The sequence below is a fragment of the Syngnathus typhle genome, linkage group LG10 (assembly GCF_033458585.1).
Source record: "Syngnathus typhle isolate RoL2023-S1 ecotype Sweden linkage group LG10, RoL_Styp_1.0, whole genome shotgun sequence".
Lineage (NCBI taxonomy): Eukaryota > Metazoa > Chordata > Actinopteri > Syngnathiformes > Syngnathidae > Syngnathus > Syngnathus typhle.
Window position 1 is genome coordinate 8,765,139 of NC_083747.1, and position 14,167 is coordinate 8,779,305.

At 40.6% G+C, this 14,167-nt stretch overlaps 3 protein-coding genes across 4 annotated transcripts in view; 1 reads left to right on the forward strand and 2 right to left on the reverse strand.

Moving 5' to 3' along the window:
- The window catches only part of rims2a (regulating synaptic membrane exocytosis 2a), an 88,627-nt gene extending 85,662 nt beyond the window's left edge, over positions 1 to 2,965 (reverse strand). Inside the window, exon 1 of the mRNA XM_061289416.1 lies at positions 2,789 to 2,965. Coding sequence (XP_061145400.1) covers positions 2,789 to 2,958 — 170 coding nt within the window. The 5' untranslated portion in view covers positions 2,959 to 2,965. The remainder of the gene's footprint in view (positions 1 to 2,788) is intronic.
- Positions 2,966 to 4,649: 1,684 nt separating this feature from the next.
- Positions 4,650 to 9,978, reverse strand: dcaf13 (ddb1 and cul4 associated factor 13). Its single transcript, XM_061288455.1, has 11 exons — positions 9,779 to 9,978; positions 9,175 to 9,374; positions 8,977 to 9,084; positions 8,792 to 8,881; positions 8,509 to 8,664; positions 7,500 to 7,577; positions 7,345 to 7,427; positions 7,038 to 7,202; positions 6,765 to 6,900; positions 5,477 to 5,640; positions 4,650 to 5,093 (listed from the first exon to the last, which is right to left on the reverse strand). The coding sequence occupies exons 1-11, from the start codon at positions 9,846 to 9,848 to the stop codon at positions 5,006 to 5,008; spliced, it is 1,338 nt and encodes a 445-aa protein (XP_061144439.1). The 5' UTR covers positions 9,849 to 9,978; the 3' UTR covers positions 4,650 to 5,005.
- Positions 9,979 to 10,017: 39 nt separating this feature from the next.
- On the forward strand, positions 10,018 to 13,841 carry LOC133160624 (solute carrier family 25 member 32-like). 2 transcript variants are annotated; one of them, XM_061288457.1, is made up of 7 exons: positions 10,018 to 10,241; positions 11,636 to 11,786; positions 11,854 to 11,939; positions 12,141 to 12,295; positions 12,722 to 12,835; positions 12,979 to 13,124; positions 13,228 to 13,841. In XM_061288457.1, exons 1-7 carry the CDS (start codon positions 10,178 to 10,180, stop codon positions 13,349 to 13,351), a joined length of 840 nt encoding a protein of 279 aa, XP_061144441.1. In that variant the 5' UTR covers positions 10,018 to 10,177; the 3' UTR covers positions 13,352 to 13,841. The 2 variants fall into 2 exon arrangements, with proteins under 2 accessions (XP_061144441.1, XP_061144440.1); XM_061288456.1 differs by having other exon boundaries at positions 10,022 to 10,635.
- The last annotated feature ends 326 nt before the right edge of the window (positions 13,842 to 14,167 follow it).

Here is a 14,167-nt window from a genome sequence, read left to right on the forward strand (position 1 = left end):
ACTTCAGCAATACTAACAGTCATCAATAGCATTAACAGATGAACTATCTGACTTCTATCCATCACAGACACACATACTAAACACGCCCACATACGTATACACACTTACACAATCATCCTGTAAAATCGCTTTCTCTTCCAGTTCTATCACTCCAACCTTTATTTTGCACTTGCTTTCCCAAATGTTCCATAATAATAATAATAATAATAATTATAATAATAATAATAATAATAATAATAATAATAATAATAATAATAATAATAATAATAATTGAGTCTTCCTCACTTTTGTACTTATTGCCAAAAGCGCACACAATGCCTTAGTACTGTAGCTTAACGGTCAATTAAGCGCAAGCAATTTTGTATTTTTGCAAAAGAGCCGGTACACCAAACTATCTACCACTATCCGAGTGAATATGGGTTGGGTAATAGGGGGTGTTCAGAAAAAGAAAATAAGAGGAAATTAATCAAAGCTAATACTTATACTATATACGTATATATATGGTATATGTATTTTTTTAAATAAATAAATAAAAAGTGGAGCCTGGAGCATTCTTTGGGTCACCCCATTACAGGCAGCTGATGCTTGCTTCAATTATATACCAAGTCTGGATGGGTGGGCGATGGAGTTCCCATAACCATCATTACTGTTCTGCTCAAAGACGCACTGATGCGTGGAATGCAGAGCTAGCTGATAGCTTCACAAGATTTAATGGCGCAAATACGACTGGAGCCGTGCTCCATAATTGCGCTGCTCACATTTCTGTGAGTGCGGCGTTCTACGAAAGCTATCTGCATGGTTGCATCCCTCTTTGGACATGCTCATACACAGGTCTGCTAAGAGGTAAGAACCTAGCTGATTCATGCAAGTCAGCTCTGCAACTGAAGGCTTCTCCCTCCATCCTCCATCCCTTCATCCTCCCAGGATTCCCTCTGTTAGATTACACACTTGGATGTTCAAACTGCCACTTTCTTGAAATGCCATCCAAGCTGCTGTGGGATTGAACCGTGACCATGCAGATGCACAAGCTATAAGGGTTGGCTACATGGCAGCGGCGGTGTTTGATTCTGAAACCACTGGCAATACAACAAATTGTTCAAAGACAAGCTAATCTGTTGCAGCTCGAGCACATGAATGTTGCCTGAATATATAAATTAACGCATACTTGTGTGATTCATGGGTAAGGAAAGTTGGTATTTACTTATTTGATGACTCATCAGGACTCCACTGACTATTTGACTAGGAAAAATGTGTCTTGCCACTATGGTATGGGTCTGCAGTATTAGGAGTAGTATGCGGGAGCTCAGCAACACTGGTCACATAATTCTAATGTTACCTAATACTGAAATAGTCATAAATGAGAAAGCTTTGACCAAAAAAAAAAAAAAAAAAACGGATCCCCAGGAACGGGTGGATGTTGTTTGCTCATAAAAAGAAAAAAAGTAGGGGGGGCAGAAAAAAAAAACCTGTTTGTATACACGAGTACATGAGTCATGTTTCTCATTCAGTGAAGCTAGGTAGGGATTGCATGACTTTCTTTCCATTAGGAATACTGCCTCAGTGCAAATATTTACCTGGTGATGGAAAACAACAGCTCTAATGCATCATAAAAGCTTGCAGTGATGGGGCTCATAAGCTGGGCAAGCTTTGGGGCAAATGGGAAAAGAGCACAGGTGAGGCACTATGGACAGATGTACTTATTTGGCTATGAGACAAATCCCTCTTGGTAGTCATTTCATTAGGTACACCTATACAGTCTGGGAGCTGCCTTTGTAAAGATAGTAGTAATAACCTGTCAGAGCAGAACTCAACTACATCATACTTATTGTTGTTTCAAATATCATGATGACCTTATATACAGAATAAGGAGACACATTTCAGTGTGACGCAGTGCAAACAACAGCCATGATAATAAAGGTTTTGCTAGTTTAACATCTCAATTGAGTACCCAACAAATTTGGCCATTGTGCTCTTATTAACGCAGACTTTTGAAACAACTTTTGACTCTACTAATACCTAATTCCATACACTGTAAACTGTAAATTTAGAACTAAGCAAGTTACCCACGTGATTTCCATTTAAAAAGGAAAACAAGAAAATAAAACTCAATCGGATAGAACATTTAAAACCACAAGTCGCTCACATAAGTTTTTATTTTATTTCTCAACAGCGAATCAGCTGTTTGATGTTTAAATCCTGAACAGGACAAGCGACTGTAATATCCCACTATAAAGCAGAGTTAAGGCTCACACGGTAAAGGTTAACGGAATCAATGACGGAAATCCTCTTGGTCCGCCTTAAAAAAACAGCCTTCAATGGACAGCGCCTGGTGCTGAAACGCTCTGAGCGACATCTGTGCACCGGGGAGGTGCGTGCGTGCGTGTCCGTGTGCGATACATACGTGCACAGAGGACACCTTAAAGGATCTTTCCAGTGACACATTGTGTAATGCCGAGGACGTTTGTGAGTTAAGGTGAAGCAACTTGACATGTTTTTACATGAAAATGGCGCCCGTTACAGTCGCTCACCCAACCCATTAAGTGCGGTACAGCAAAGAAGCACGGAGGAATATTGCACTATAAATCCCATTTTAAACAAGTGTTTGAATCAAGAGGAAAGAGCTGCCGGCTGTGGAAAAAAATGCCTCACACACGTCGATTATTTCAACCGCGGCCTAATGTCAAGAGGCAACATGACCACGACACATCAGGGAACACCAACAAACTATAGCTAGCAGCCACGGCAGCAATGAGTGTGAATAAAATAACTCTAATGAGCAATTCCTTACTTTAACATGGACTGTTCCTTCGCATCCTCCTTCTGTTGTCGGTCCATGACACCGAGAATGATCTTCCTCTCCTCCTCGGTGAGGTGGCTGAGGTCCGGCATCTCAGGCAAGGCGCCGGCCGCTGAGGCAGCAGGGCCATTACCACCCCTGGGCCCTCGTGGAGCGGACATCTTTTACTCACAGTTGCTACAAACACCAGAAAAGAATGAACATCAAACGGTGCCATGTTTTATAAAAATATAATAAACATATCAATTTCATGTGGTGAGCAAATTCGGAATGTGCAGTTGGAGGAGCCAGTCGAGGCTAGCAGATGACACGACGGTACATGCACATGATGGTGTGCTGCTGCACAACTAAATGTCAAAAATATTAGCTCTTCCTATCAAAAGCTCGTGAGGGGTTTTCGGTACGTTGTGGGATGAGGCGATCTTAGATTTTGCGGGTTGAAATCAACACTAACATTAGTTCTCTCGAGCACTCAGGATTAGAAATGGATGCCCTGAATAGAAGCGAACGCTGCAGGCTGAAACCTCCACGTAGTGCTCCAAATAGCCATTCGTTCACGGAATGGAAGAAAAATAGCAATAAAAGATGAAAAGAAACGCAGTCTTGCCTTTTATTTTGCAGTCATTTTAAATCCTGTCTAACCCATCGCTGCCATTCCTTAGAAAGGTTTCAGTCGCATTTTAGAATCAAATAGGTTAGGTCCGTCCGCGTTTGTTTTTGGAGTCCTTATGCCCCCCTCTGTCACAGTTTGGCTTGTTTTCATCCAGGTTGGTAACACTTGGAGATTTCTTAAATGCACAAAAATGGATGCAATGAGAGAGAGAGAGAGGGATGAAGAGGGTAAAGAGAGATGGGGTGGGGGGTCAGAAGAGGCGGAGCGACGGAAACGCGTAGCAGAATCAAACTGAGGATGCTTGGATGTTCATTGACAACAGGCGTAAAGCAGCACGGGAAACACGGAGTGGAGCTGGAGCGTGTTAATGCTGTATTTGAAGCCGCATGGAAAATGAATTATGTTCATTTACACATTGCATACTATAAGTGTAAATGCAGCCTTTACCTCATTAACACTTGGCAATAATGTACATTGTTTTTGAAGCAATTTCCTGTTTCATTACTTAATTTTTAGGAGCCCTCTTATGCTGGCCTCAGCCACGCTCAGGTACCTGCGGTGATGGGATTTAAGTGACAGCATTAAGAGGATAGAGACCTGTAAGCAAATTAGTCCCAAGTAAAACAACAGGTAGCTTAAGTGGTTTAAATCAAACACTCTTAGCTTATGTTGGCTTATGACAACATTTAAATCAAACTTGGAAAGAAAGCTTGCAAAGAAACAGCAAGGAGCAACACAGTTGGATTTCACTTCTCAAAGTAGATTTGGGGTTTTCTCAACATTTGCACCTACCAGAAAAATTGTTGCTATAAAAACCTGATGAAGCAAAATGAAATTGAACTCAGTGCTATAGATAAAGACCTTCTCACTATTATACAATCGCAGAAAGATTTGTGAAACTAATTGAAGAAAATCAAATAACTGTAATGATTTTTTTGGGGGTCAAATATATCTTCAGTTCATCTCTGCCTGAAATTAGGTGATTCGCTACTCATGTCCATTAGTTGGAATCACATTGTAGACTGTGATTGATTTAAAAGCAGTGGTTTGATTTGTTTTTAGTCTACACAACACATTTTATTTTAGAAATATCTCACAGCACACCACTAAACAAAAATGTCACAAAAGGTATGAATACTGAAACAATACTCACAAATGCATTTACAGTATGAAATCCTGGGCCTGTTGAATTTAATATAAATCATTTTTTTTCAAAGAAAGACACGAATAATTCTGGTGTATGAATAAAAACAAGTGGAAAACTGGTTTATTGTACCTTACAGAGTAATTAATCGCTCTGCCTGTCACTGCATGTCATTGGCATGGACAGATAAACATTATACATTTGTAAATAATGAACAGTCATTTTCAGGCAAATTGCACGCAACACTTTGGGTTGAGTCACTTCTTTTAAGGAAGAATTGAATCTGTCACAAACGAAGTGTCAATTATGAAATACGATTTGACAGGCAGAATATGAACGCTTTGACTTATAAATATTCAGCGAAAGTGTGCTTGCAAGAATCCCAAATAGAGAAGTCTAATCACACCTTCCGTATGTGTGATGCACCTCCAGATTGTTGTCAAATAATTTTCTATTTGACCACAGTCACGACGTGTTTTTCTTTTTCAGACACCACAGGCACACTTCCTGGTTTGCTGTGCGCGCGGACATTCTTCTCCCTAAAAGACAAGGATGAAAGATGGTGAGAAAAGCCTGCTGCTGATAACATAAGAGATGGAAAGTCAAGGGTGTTCAAAGAGGAGGCCAGAGAAGGAGAATGACCGATCAAACACCAAATCAACTGACAACTACACAAATGTTTTCAGAAAATACCACAGTAAATACAAAAAGTAAGTTAGGCTTTACACAAAGCCGACCTCTGTGCTTCGGCTTAATGACAGACAGCAAATGCACGTATACATATCATGGTAGGGAAGCCCCATCAAAGGGATTTTCCATGAGGTCAGTGGGACAACAAAAGACAGCCTGGCAACAGTCCAAGGTACCATAACTCATGCACATCAATCACCAGTATGAAACGGCAACGGAAATAAGAACTTACTTTCTACGGCGAGCTTCCTTCATTTCCTTAAGCTGCTTAGACTGGTCGTAGACGCCCTTCGGGAGATGTCGATGCTGAGCGATGCGTCTGATCTGTGGGAAGTGCTTAAACTTCTCTCTCAGCTTAAGGCGGTAGTTGGTGGCCTCCTTCTCTCGGGGCGTAAGCTACAACAAAGGAGCATCAAACACCAATACATTATGACCACTTGTACAGTAATATAAAATACAGAATTGCCACGGTCAAACAGGTGTTACCTGTAATTCAACAGGTTTATTATTGTAGGTAAAAGTTTGGAGTCGTGTACAACTGGACTTTGTCATTAATACTTTTGAATTACAGTCGTGTCTTCATCATTTTCAGACTAATACCTCCAATGGGAACTCGTTCTACCCAAACAACTCATTTGTTGTCGAGCACACTTACACAGCATCTAATGGAATGATAAAGTTTTCCAACAAAAAAAGTGAAATGCAGCAAGTCAGAGAAGTCATCTGCGATGCCTTGATTCAGCATTTCAGTATTTCCTGATAATGAAAGACACCCTCAGTCTAGCTTGATTGTTAATGCTTCATTATGTTGCAAGCGGCTCGCTTTAAGTGATTGGCCGATTTAAACTGCTGATAGGAGCAGACACTGTCTGATCTCTTAAGTGCAATAGTTGCGAATAAATCTCTTTTTTTTCCACAGCGACAGGATAACAACTACCAAGTGAGCCAATTTTGCAAACGGAAGCAGCATTAAGAGAATAAGCAGAAGTGACTGATTTGAAATGAAAGATGGCCGCTGGAAATGGTGGCAGGACATCATTGATCATTACTATAAAGCCGTAAACCGAAGTTGGAGCATTAGAACACTTCATAGGCCGTAAAGCAGAACAAAACTACTTCTATACTAACAGACTGCGTTGCCTGACGAGGCAAAAGTGATGGAAAATAAGTTTTTCCATTCTATAGTTTGTGTCAAAGAACCGGTCATTTGTTTTGGGTATATTTCTGCTGCTTCATTTCGCTTAATGAGAGTGATCCAGCCCTGAATCTGAACGGTTGCCATCTTCTGACAAAGCCAAGGAGGGTGTGCTGTCAAAAGCAACCATCTAATGAGTAGAGTAGTAAATTGGATTGTGGCACAAGTCTGACATTTCAGAGAGATTGAAGTGCTTAGTGTAAATGTGTAATGTACTTTCTTGAGTAGATGTTCAGACTCAAAATCTATATGTAAAAAGGAAAAAAAAAGGCTTATTGGAGTGTTCTTATTACTACAGTAGACAAGGATTAAACGTGTTACTTACCACCCCCAATTTCTCTGACGCCGCCGCTTTCCACAGACGAATATTCATTTCATCTGACCCGCTCAAAATATAACGGTTATCGGCCGACCACTTTACACAGATGACATGTTGCATGCGTTTGGTATGGTAGACCTCCCTGGTTGGAGATAGACATGTTACCAAGGAAAAGGTGCAGAGCAAGCAGTCGTACAACATCCATTCACTTTCCATCAAATAACCTAAGAGTGACCTCAGGTGCATGTCTTCATGTATATTTGAGAAATTGGTACTGACCTACTATGGCTAGCATTCATGGGGAAGATGCGGATGGTCTTGTCAAAACTGGCAGACACAAACTCTCTGCCGGTGGGGGAATAGTCAACGTCGAGCACTGCAGACACGTGATCGAAGTGTACCATGATCGGCTTGTCCAGGCGTCTCATGTCATATGTGTAAAGACTGCAGAGACGGACAAGCACAAGGACAGAACATTCTTGGAATAAGAACCTTGTCACTAAAGTGAGTCAGAGAACAACAGTGTTTGGAAAAGCCATTTTGTTGTACATTGGGAATTGTCTAAAGGTCTTATCTGCTCACTCACTTATAGTCTTCATTACATGCTGTGAAGTAATAGGCCTCCATCGGATTCCAGCATAACGTGTTGCTCCTCATCGTCATGATAACCTATAAGAAGAAAAATATTATTGCAAAGGGTAAAGAAGTGAAAAATGCAGCAAGGGAGTGGCGTCACTATACCTTTTTAAGCGGAGCTGCTTCTCTCATGTCATATAGTATGATGCTTCTGTCAGATGCGCAGCTTGCAAGAAGTTCAGTCTGACAAAACAGGAAAATATGATCAACACAACAGAATTGAGCTATGCTTTTTTCCCTGAAATGTTTCCTGTCATCCAGTGGAGCGGACATAACTGTGGGCAGTCCATGTCACCTTAAAGCAGTGCTTCTCAATTATTTTCTGTTACGCCCCCCCCTAGCAAGAAGAAAACTATTCGCGCCCCCCCTTCCCCACCGTGACTATCCTAACTTGTCTTGTAAGTCGTAAAATGTTGCACTGTCGCAAACGTCACAGAAGTAACAATGAGAGCGCCACTGCCCCCTGCTGTGAAGATTCGCAATTACACTTTATTCTAGTACTGCCAAAAAAAAAAGCCTGTTCCCCAGGGTCACACGCGCCCCCCAAGGGGGGCGCGCCCCACTATTTGAGAAGCACTGCCTTAAAGGGATCATAATCGTATACCATATCCGACAGCATTCCATCTTTGATAAATTGGCCAGTCAACAATCGCGGGTGTCATTTTATTAATTATTGACAAGTCTTAAGAGTTGGAAAAGCAAACCGATAATAAAAATTGGAGGTAACCTCTGAGGACAGTGGAAGATTAACAGGTGCTTCTGGTTGCCACATACTTCAGATGTTTTACTCCAGTCGGCCATCGGACTGCATTGTGCCATTCTCTTTGCCATAGTTATCACATTATGTGTTGCTCACCAGGATCTCACTTTGGAAACACGACTATTTTGTCGCATATACAAAATAGAAATTATGCTTTATTTATATGTGCGATAACTAAACTGCATTTGGCATTTTCTCAACTTACTTCACACTTGGTCTTTAATACCGCTTTCACAGCAGTCCAAATTCTACGACACGCATGAATGAATGTATGTATGCACCCAATACTGTCAACAATTTTCACCCTGACAGAATTAAGATCATCTCAATGGGGTACATCTTGCATAGACTCACCTCCACTGGGTTAAAATGGACAGAGCTGAAGCTGTCCACACCCCAGGTGAAAGAACGGATAGGGGTGCTCCTCTGCTCATCCCAGATGTCCACTTGCTGGCCACATGTTGCAAATACACCATCTTTTTGATGAGGAGCAATCCCAGTGAAGACTGTCTGCAATGAACAAGCACATCGTTTCACCATGATTTCCTTTTGGATATGCATATATATATATATATACCACTGAGTGCAGAATGGTCTGTTATCAAAGAATCACACAAGTGGTTCCTACTCTACATACCTTGCCCAGAATTGTACTAAGTGGCTCCACTTCCTCACCATAACCCGGGGCCTCCATTTTCCATTGTTTGATTGTTTTGTCATCACCAACCTGGGAAAAATACCATTTTTGTTAGAACTGAAATAAAAAACTGTCAGGGAATAATTTAATAGCCCATCACTGGGATGACAAAAACCATCAGTCACCGTGAAGACGGATGTTCCACAATAGCGAACAGCCATTCCACGGACAAATCCTTCATGGGCTTGGAACGTGCGGAGGCATACACGTTTGGTAAGATTCCACAGTTTAACCTAAGGATGAAAATCAAACACAGTGTTGTCACACAACATACAAGTATATGGACGACAATAATAATATGTATACAAGAACTGAGTCGTTACCTCCCCATCACAAGACCCAGACAACACTGTGGAGAGGCTCTTGGTGTGCTTGGCCATGCAGTTCACACCATCTCTGTGTCCATCCAATGAGGACAGGAAAGGCTTTGCAAACACCCTATCCAGTTTGGTGGCATTAAGGGCCCGACTGTATTCTCTGCACACCTCAAATGGATGAAGTGTTGGGTCATAGTTTCTAGGGACTGGGAGCAAGAATGGACAAGTCAAATTCGTTAAATCGTTCAAAAAACTCAGAGGCATCAAAATGCAGTCAAACAAATTATTAAAAGCAATACTATATTATACTTCGAGAACTTAATTCATATTTATAAAAAGTAACTTTTTCATCTAGGTTATTATACAAACGGCGCACAACCTCAGATTAAGAAAATAATTGTAGGTCACTGATTAAAATTAAATATATGTGTGCGTCTTAGTCAAACGATCCTTGAATGTCATGTCACAACACGGAAATTAGTGTGACAACCAGCGTCTTCGTTAAAAAAATTTTAAAAATCGACTATAAAACAGCAGTGAGTTTACGGTGTTGAGCAAAAAAAAAAAAAAAATGGCTAGCAGCTAGCCTAGCCAGGTTTACTTCACTTACCGCGCTGAATATCGTGTTTGGTCTCCCGGACGTAGTCGTCCGGGTTCCTCGAGAGCACTTTTACTTTCATTTTAATGTGAGAAGAAAATATCAAGATACACTTATGTTCGATTTAGAAATAAATGAACAATATAAACAATCATTACAGCATGGGCCCACGCGTCGGATTGGAAACTTCCGTTTACGGAAATCGCAGTGCATTATGGGAGAAATCCGTCCCCTCCTGCCTACGTCATAGTAGGCGTGCACTCAAATTCATAGCAAAATTGTGTTTTTCCAAATCAATCGTTTGTTTGTTTAAAGATCAACTAAGTGAATTAATGTAACCTTTCTTGAATATACAGTACAGTAGTTGTAATGATTTTGTATAAAATGTTTTAAGTTGAAATTCAGAATCGGATGCACTGCAATTATACACTTCGCTCATTTGGACTTCCTTGCAAGCTGCTTGACATTTGCTTGGGTAATGTCACTTTCAATCGTATTTGACGCCACGTGCTAAAAACGTGGATCACGAGCAACCATGTGGGTCCACAATGAGACATGTCAAAGAAGTTAGATCGCTGCAACATCGTGACGACTTTACCGTAGACTCATTGAAGACTTGTGAGCACGTTTTGTAAACACACCTAGCTTTTGCAAGCTACAGCTAAAGTTGGTAAACATGAGCACCGGCCAAGATCACGGTACTGTCAGCGTTAGTGATGGCAAACCGGGCTCTGCCGTATCATTCGCCGAACACGTCCAGCGGGTTTTCAAACATGTAAAGGTAGAAAACCTGGTGGCAGGATTAAGCGGGGGAGTTGTTTCAACGCTGGTGCTTCATCCTCTCGACCTGGTCAAAATCAGGTTTGCAGGTGAGCCATACTATATCAACTACTGTTGGACGCTGTCAATATTCTAATAATACGCTAAATGTTAATTTTCTACTCCAGTGTAAAAAAAACAACAACATCAGGCAACAGTGACATTTAATGCTCTACAGTAGGCTGCTACGTAGTCCTTCAAAATGTTGTGTGTTAGAATTCCTAGTAAAAGCAACTAATGCACAGTTTTGCCTTACAAATAGAATTTACTTGTAATACCAGTATGCAAACTTATCCTCATAGTGTGCAGAAATTTCATGTAGTAGGAAAAAACATACTGCAAGCATCTAACTTTTGATCAAACGTGATTAAAATAAAATGTGACCAACTTATGTAATTTTCCTACTTTTGTCCTCCAAAATACTCAAATGATATAAACATTTTAATGATGTGTAACCAATTAACAAATTGGGTGAATCCAATGGAACCATAGGATTGTTTTTCCAGTGGTGTAGCCTATTTGGACATACCACATCAACAGCTTTACTGAAAGCTGTTTATCTATTTAATAGCAAGTGCATGAAAACAATTGAGCTTTTATTTAATATTCCTTATCTCCTTTAAAGTTTTACTAGCACTCCAAAAGTGCCACTCAGTGGAAAAAACGTTACTCATTAGACGCAGTCATTCTATTACTGTGTCCTTGTGGTTCTACTCGTGCGCTGAAATATCTCACTTGTGAAAGCAAAGAGGGTACGGGTTTGTAGACCTGAAACAATGTTAGGGGTGTTGATTAAAGACTGCAACTGTTTTCCAGGAAATCCAAGTGGCAAACACTATACAAAAAATTAGCTTCAAGCAAAGCCTCTGTGTTGTTATTGATAATGTACTCAAGTCAGAACTTTTAAACCGCCATGTTAAAACTGAAACAAATTGCAATCATCAAGATCAAACATTTTAAAAAAAGTATGAATGTTGTGATTGTTGTTTCCTATGAAGGACCTTTCATCCCTTGCAAAGACTAACCCACTTAAATTTATTTTTGCTTCAGTGAGTGATGGCTTGGAATTAAGACCCAAGTATAATGGCATACTGCATTGCATGAAGAGTGTGTGGCACCAGGAAGGACTGAGGGGACTTTATCAAGGAGTGACCCCCAACGTGTGGGGTGCTGGAGCCTCTTGGGGTCTCTATTTTTTCTTGTAAGTCTGTTGTTTCTTTTTCTTTTGACATTTCTTTTTGTGCATTGACACACTGCTTCATTCACAGATACAATGCAATCAAAGCTTACGTAAAGGAAGGTCGCCAGACTGAACTGAGTGCTTCGGAGCACCTCGTGTCTGCAGCTGAAGCAGGTTGGTTTGAACTGTATTGTTGGCACATTAGCTGCTAGTTTCAACAGTAATCAGGTAATAATGCCCGTTCGGCTTCACATGAAACTTCACTTCCCACTGGCCACATTAAGTTTGGCAACTCAAAATGTTCTTGATTGAATTTTGAACGGCTGGAACGCAGGCCATCGTTGCACAATGTCCTCTTTGTCTCTGTCTCGACAGGCATTTTAACACTCACCATAACAAACCCCATTTGGGTAACCAAGACCAGGCTTGTATTGCAGTATAGTTCTGACCCAAACACTAAACAGTACAGGGGGATGCTGGATGCCTTGTTCAAGATCTACCGCGTGGAGGGGGTGTCAGGCCTCTACAAGGTCAGTCTGTAGTACAAGTACCATGGTGATATTTTCAAGCAGACTTCAGACAAGGTCCGACAACTACATGACTATTTCCATAATCACCGCTAGAGGGCAACAATACTACACTTTTTTTTTTGTGCTGATAAATGTTATCTCCAAAACTTAATAAAACTCGTTTGTAGTGGTGCAGAACTGTACTGCATCATGCTTAAGAGGTGTTGTACATCTCAACTCCCAACAGCTAAATAAATTAGATATAAATATTAAATATGCATTTGGTTGTAATGTGTTGTCAGTCAGCGTAGTCAGCATTTCATCCACCACGGCATTTACCTAAGGACAACAATAAGTAGGCAACGACAAGTCTTGTATGTTTTGTTTTGCCGTTTAGGATCATGTATAAGTGTCAGTCAAATTAATTTATAATGCATAATCTTAAAGGGTTACATTCCTGGTCTCTTTGGAACATCTCATGGTGCGCTGCAGTTCATGGCCTACGAAGAGCTGAAGAGAGACTACAATAAATACAAGAAATTTCCTTCAGATGCAAAGCTGGTGAGTCATGTAACCCCACGAGCCACAGACAGCCTCTACTTAGCTTAACAGCGCTTAAACCTCAGAGGCAGACCACACTTGATGTACATGTTGTATGACTCTGTGCTGTACCTGAGACTTTGCTTCATTGATCACTTCAACAGAATCCTTTGGAATACATCACAATGGCGGCACTGTCTAAAATATTTGCGGTGGCTACGACATACCCATATCAAGTGGTGCGAGCTCGACTGCAAGACCAGCACAATAGATACGACGGCGTTATCGATGTCATTAGGAGGACTTGGAGGTACGATAGTGGTAATAATGTGGTGCTTTCTACAAGTCTGACCTGGCGTTGACTGAGCCGATTAGAAAGATGGCGTGTGTAATCGTCACTGCTCTCACTGCAGGAATGAAGGCGCCACTGGGTTCTACAAAGGGATCGTCCCCAACCTGATTCGTGTCACTCCAGCATGCTGCATTACATTTGTAGTATATGAAAATGTCTCCCGCTTCCTGCTTGGCACAAGTTAGCAAGATCCATCAGTAAAAAGAAAAAAAAAAAAGACACACAATGAGGTTATAAACACAGTAAGACTGAACGGCCAGTCAGACTATCGGTACCTGGCACATGAACCTCAGTGCATGTACTGAGTGTTAACACTGAAAAGGAAGGCTTCAAGTTGTATTGTTGATCCTCTCAGTGCGGTTGAGTGATTACTGGCCAGTGCTGCAAGTTTGTGCTACACCCTTGAAGATGTACTGTCATAGCAATGCAAGGAGGTTATTTTTACACAGAGGAATAAATGTCTCCAAATGACTTAAATAAATTAAAAGTGGCAGCTGATCAATGAAAGTCCTCAAGCCAAACAATGGAACATTAAAATGTGAATTTTCCCTAATTCACTTGAGGTAAAAAAAAAAAAAAAAGCTGCTTGTTATAACATTAATATATTTATTTAGATATCTGGTGTATCATGTCTGTTTTTTTTTTCTTTTGCTATAAACAGAAACTGCACACTCACCTGAATTGCCTGCTTGATTCTTCGGCACGTTAGAACAAAAGACAATTAAGCAGCCAATATCGTTGTGTTGCTTTGACGAAACGAAAAAGTTTGATGAACTGATGCTAAAATGTTTTGGGGTGTGAAAATTGCCATTTTGATCAACATGACATAAGCAATTGATAATGTTGAGTACAGCGGATAATCGTAGATAATTCATTGCATGGATGTGCCAAAACATTTGCAACTTCTAAAAACATTTTAACTGCCTTTTTTCATCTTAATTGCGGGGGAGCATTGTGAAATAATGTAGAAATGTGTACACAAATGCAGCTGAACTAAATGC

Excerpts from the sequence above, each read along its gene's own strand:
- LOC133160624 (XM_061288456.1), top strand. The coding sequence starts at position 10,443 with ATGAGCACCGGCCAAGATCACGGTACTGTCAGCGTTAGTGATGGCAAA. Across the intron at positions 11,787-11,853 it reads TGGGGTCTCTATTTTTTCTT|ATACAATGCAATCAAAGCTT; the intron begins GTAAGTCTGTTG and ends CTTCATTCACAG. Across the intron at positions 12,836-12,978 it reads TTCCTTCAGATGCAAAGCTG|AATCCTTTGGAATACATCAC; the intron begins GTGAGTCATGTA and ends TCACTTCAACAG.
- dcaf13 (XM_061288455.1), bottom strand. The coding sequence starts at position 9,848 with ATGAAAGTAAAAGTGCTCTCGAGGAACCCGGACGACTACGTCCGGGAG. Across the intron at positions 7,428-7,499 it reads AAGCAGCTCCGCTTAAAAAG|GTTATCATGACGATGAGGAG; the intron begins GTATAGTGACGC and ends TTCTTCTTATAG. Across the intron at positions 5,641-6,764 it reads CGTCAGAGAAATTGGGGGTG|CTTACGCCCCGAGAGAAGGA; the intron begins GTAAGTAACACG and ends CCTTTGTTGTAG.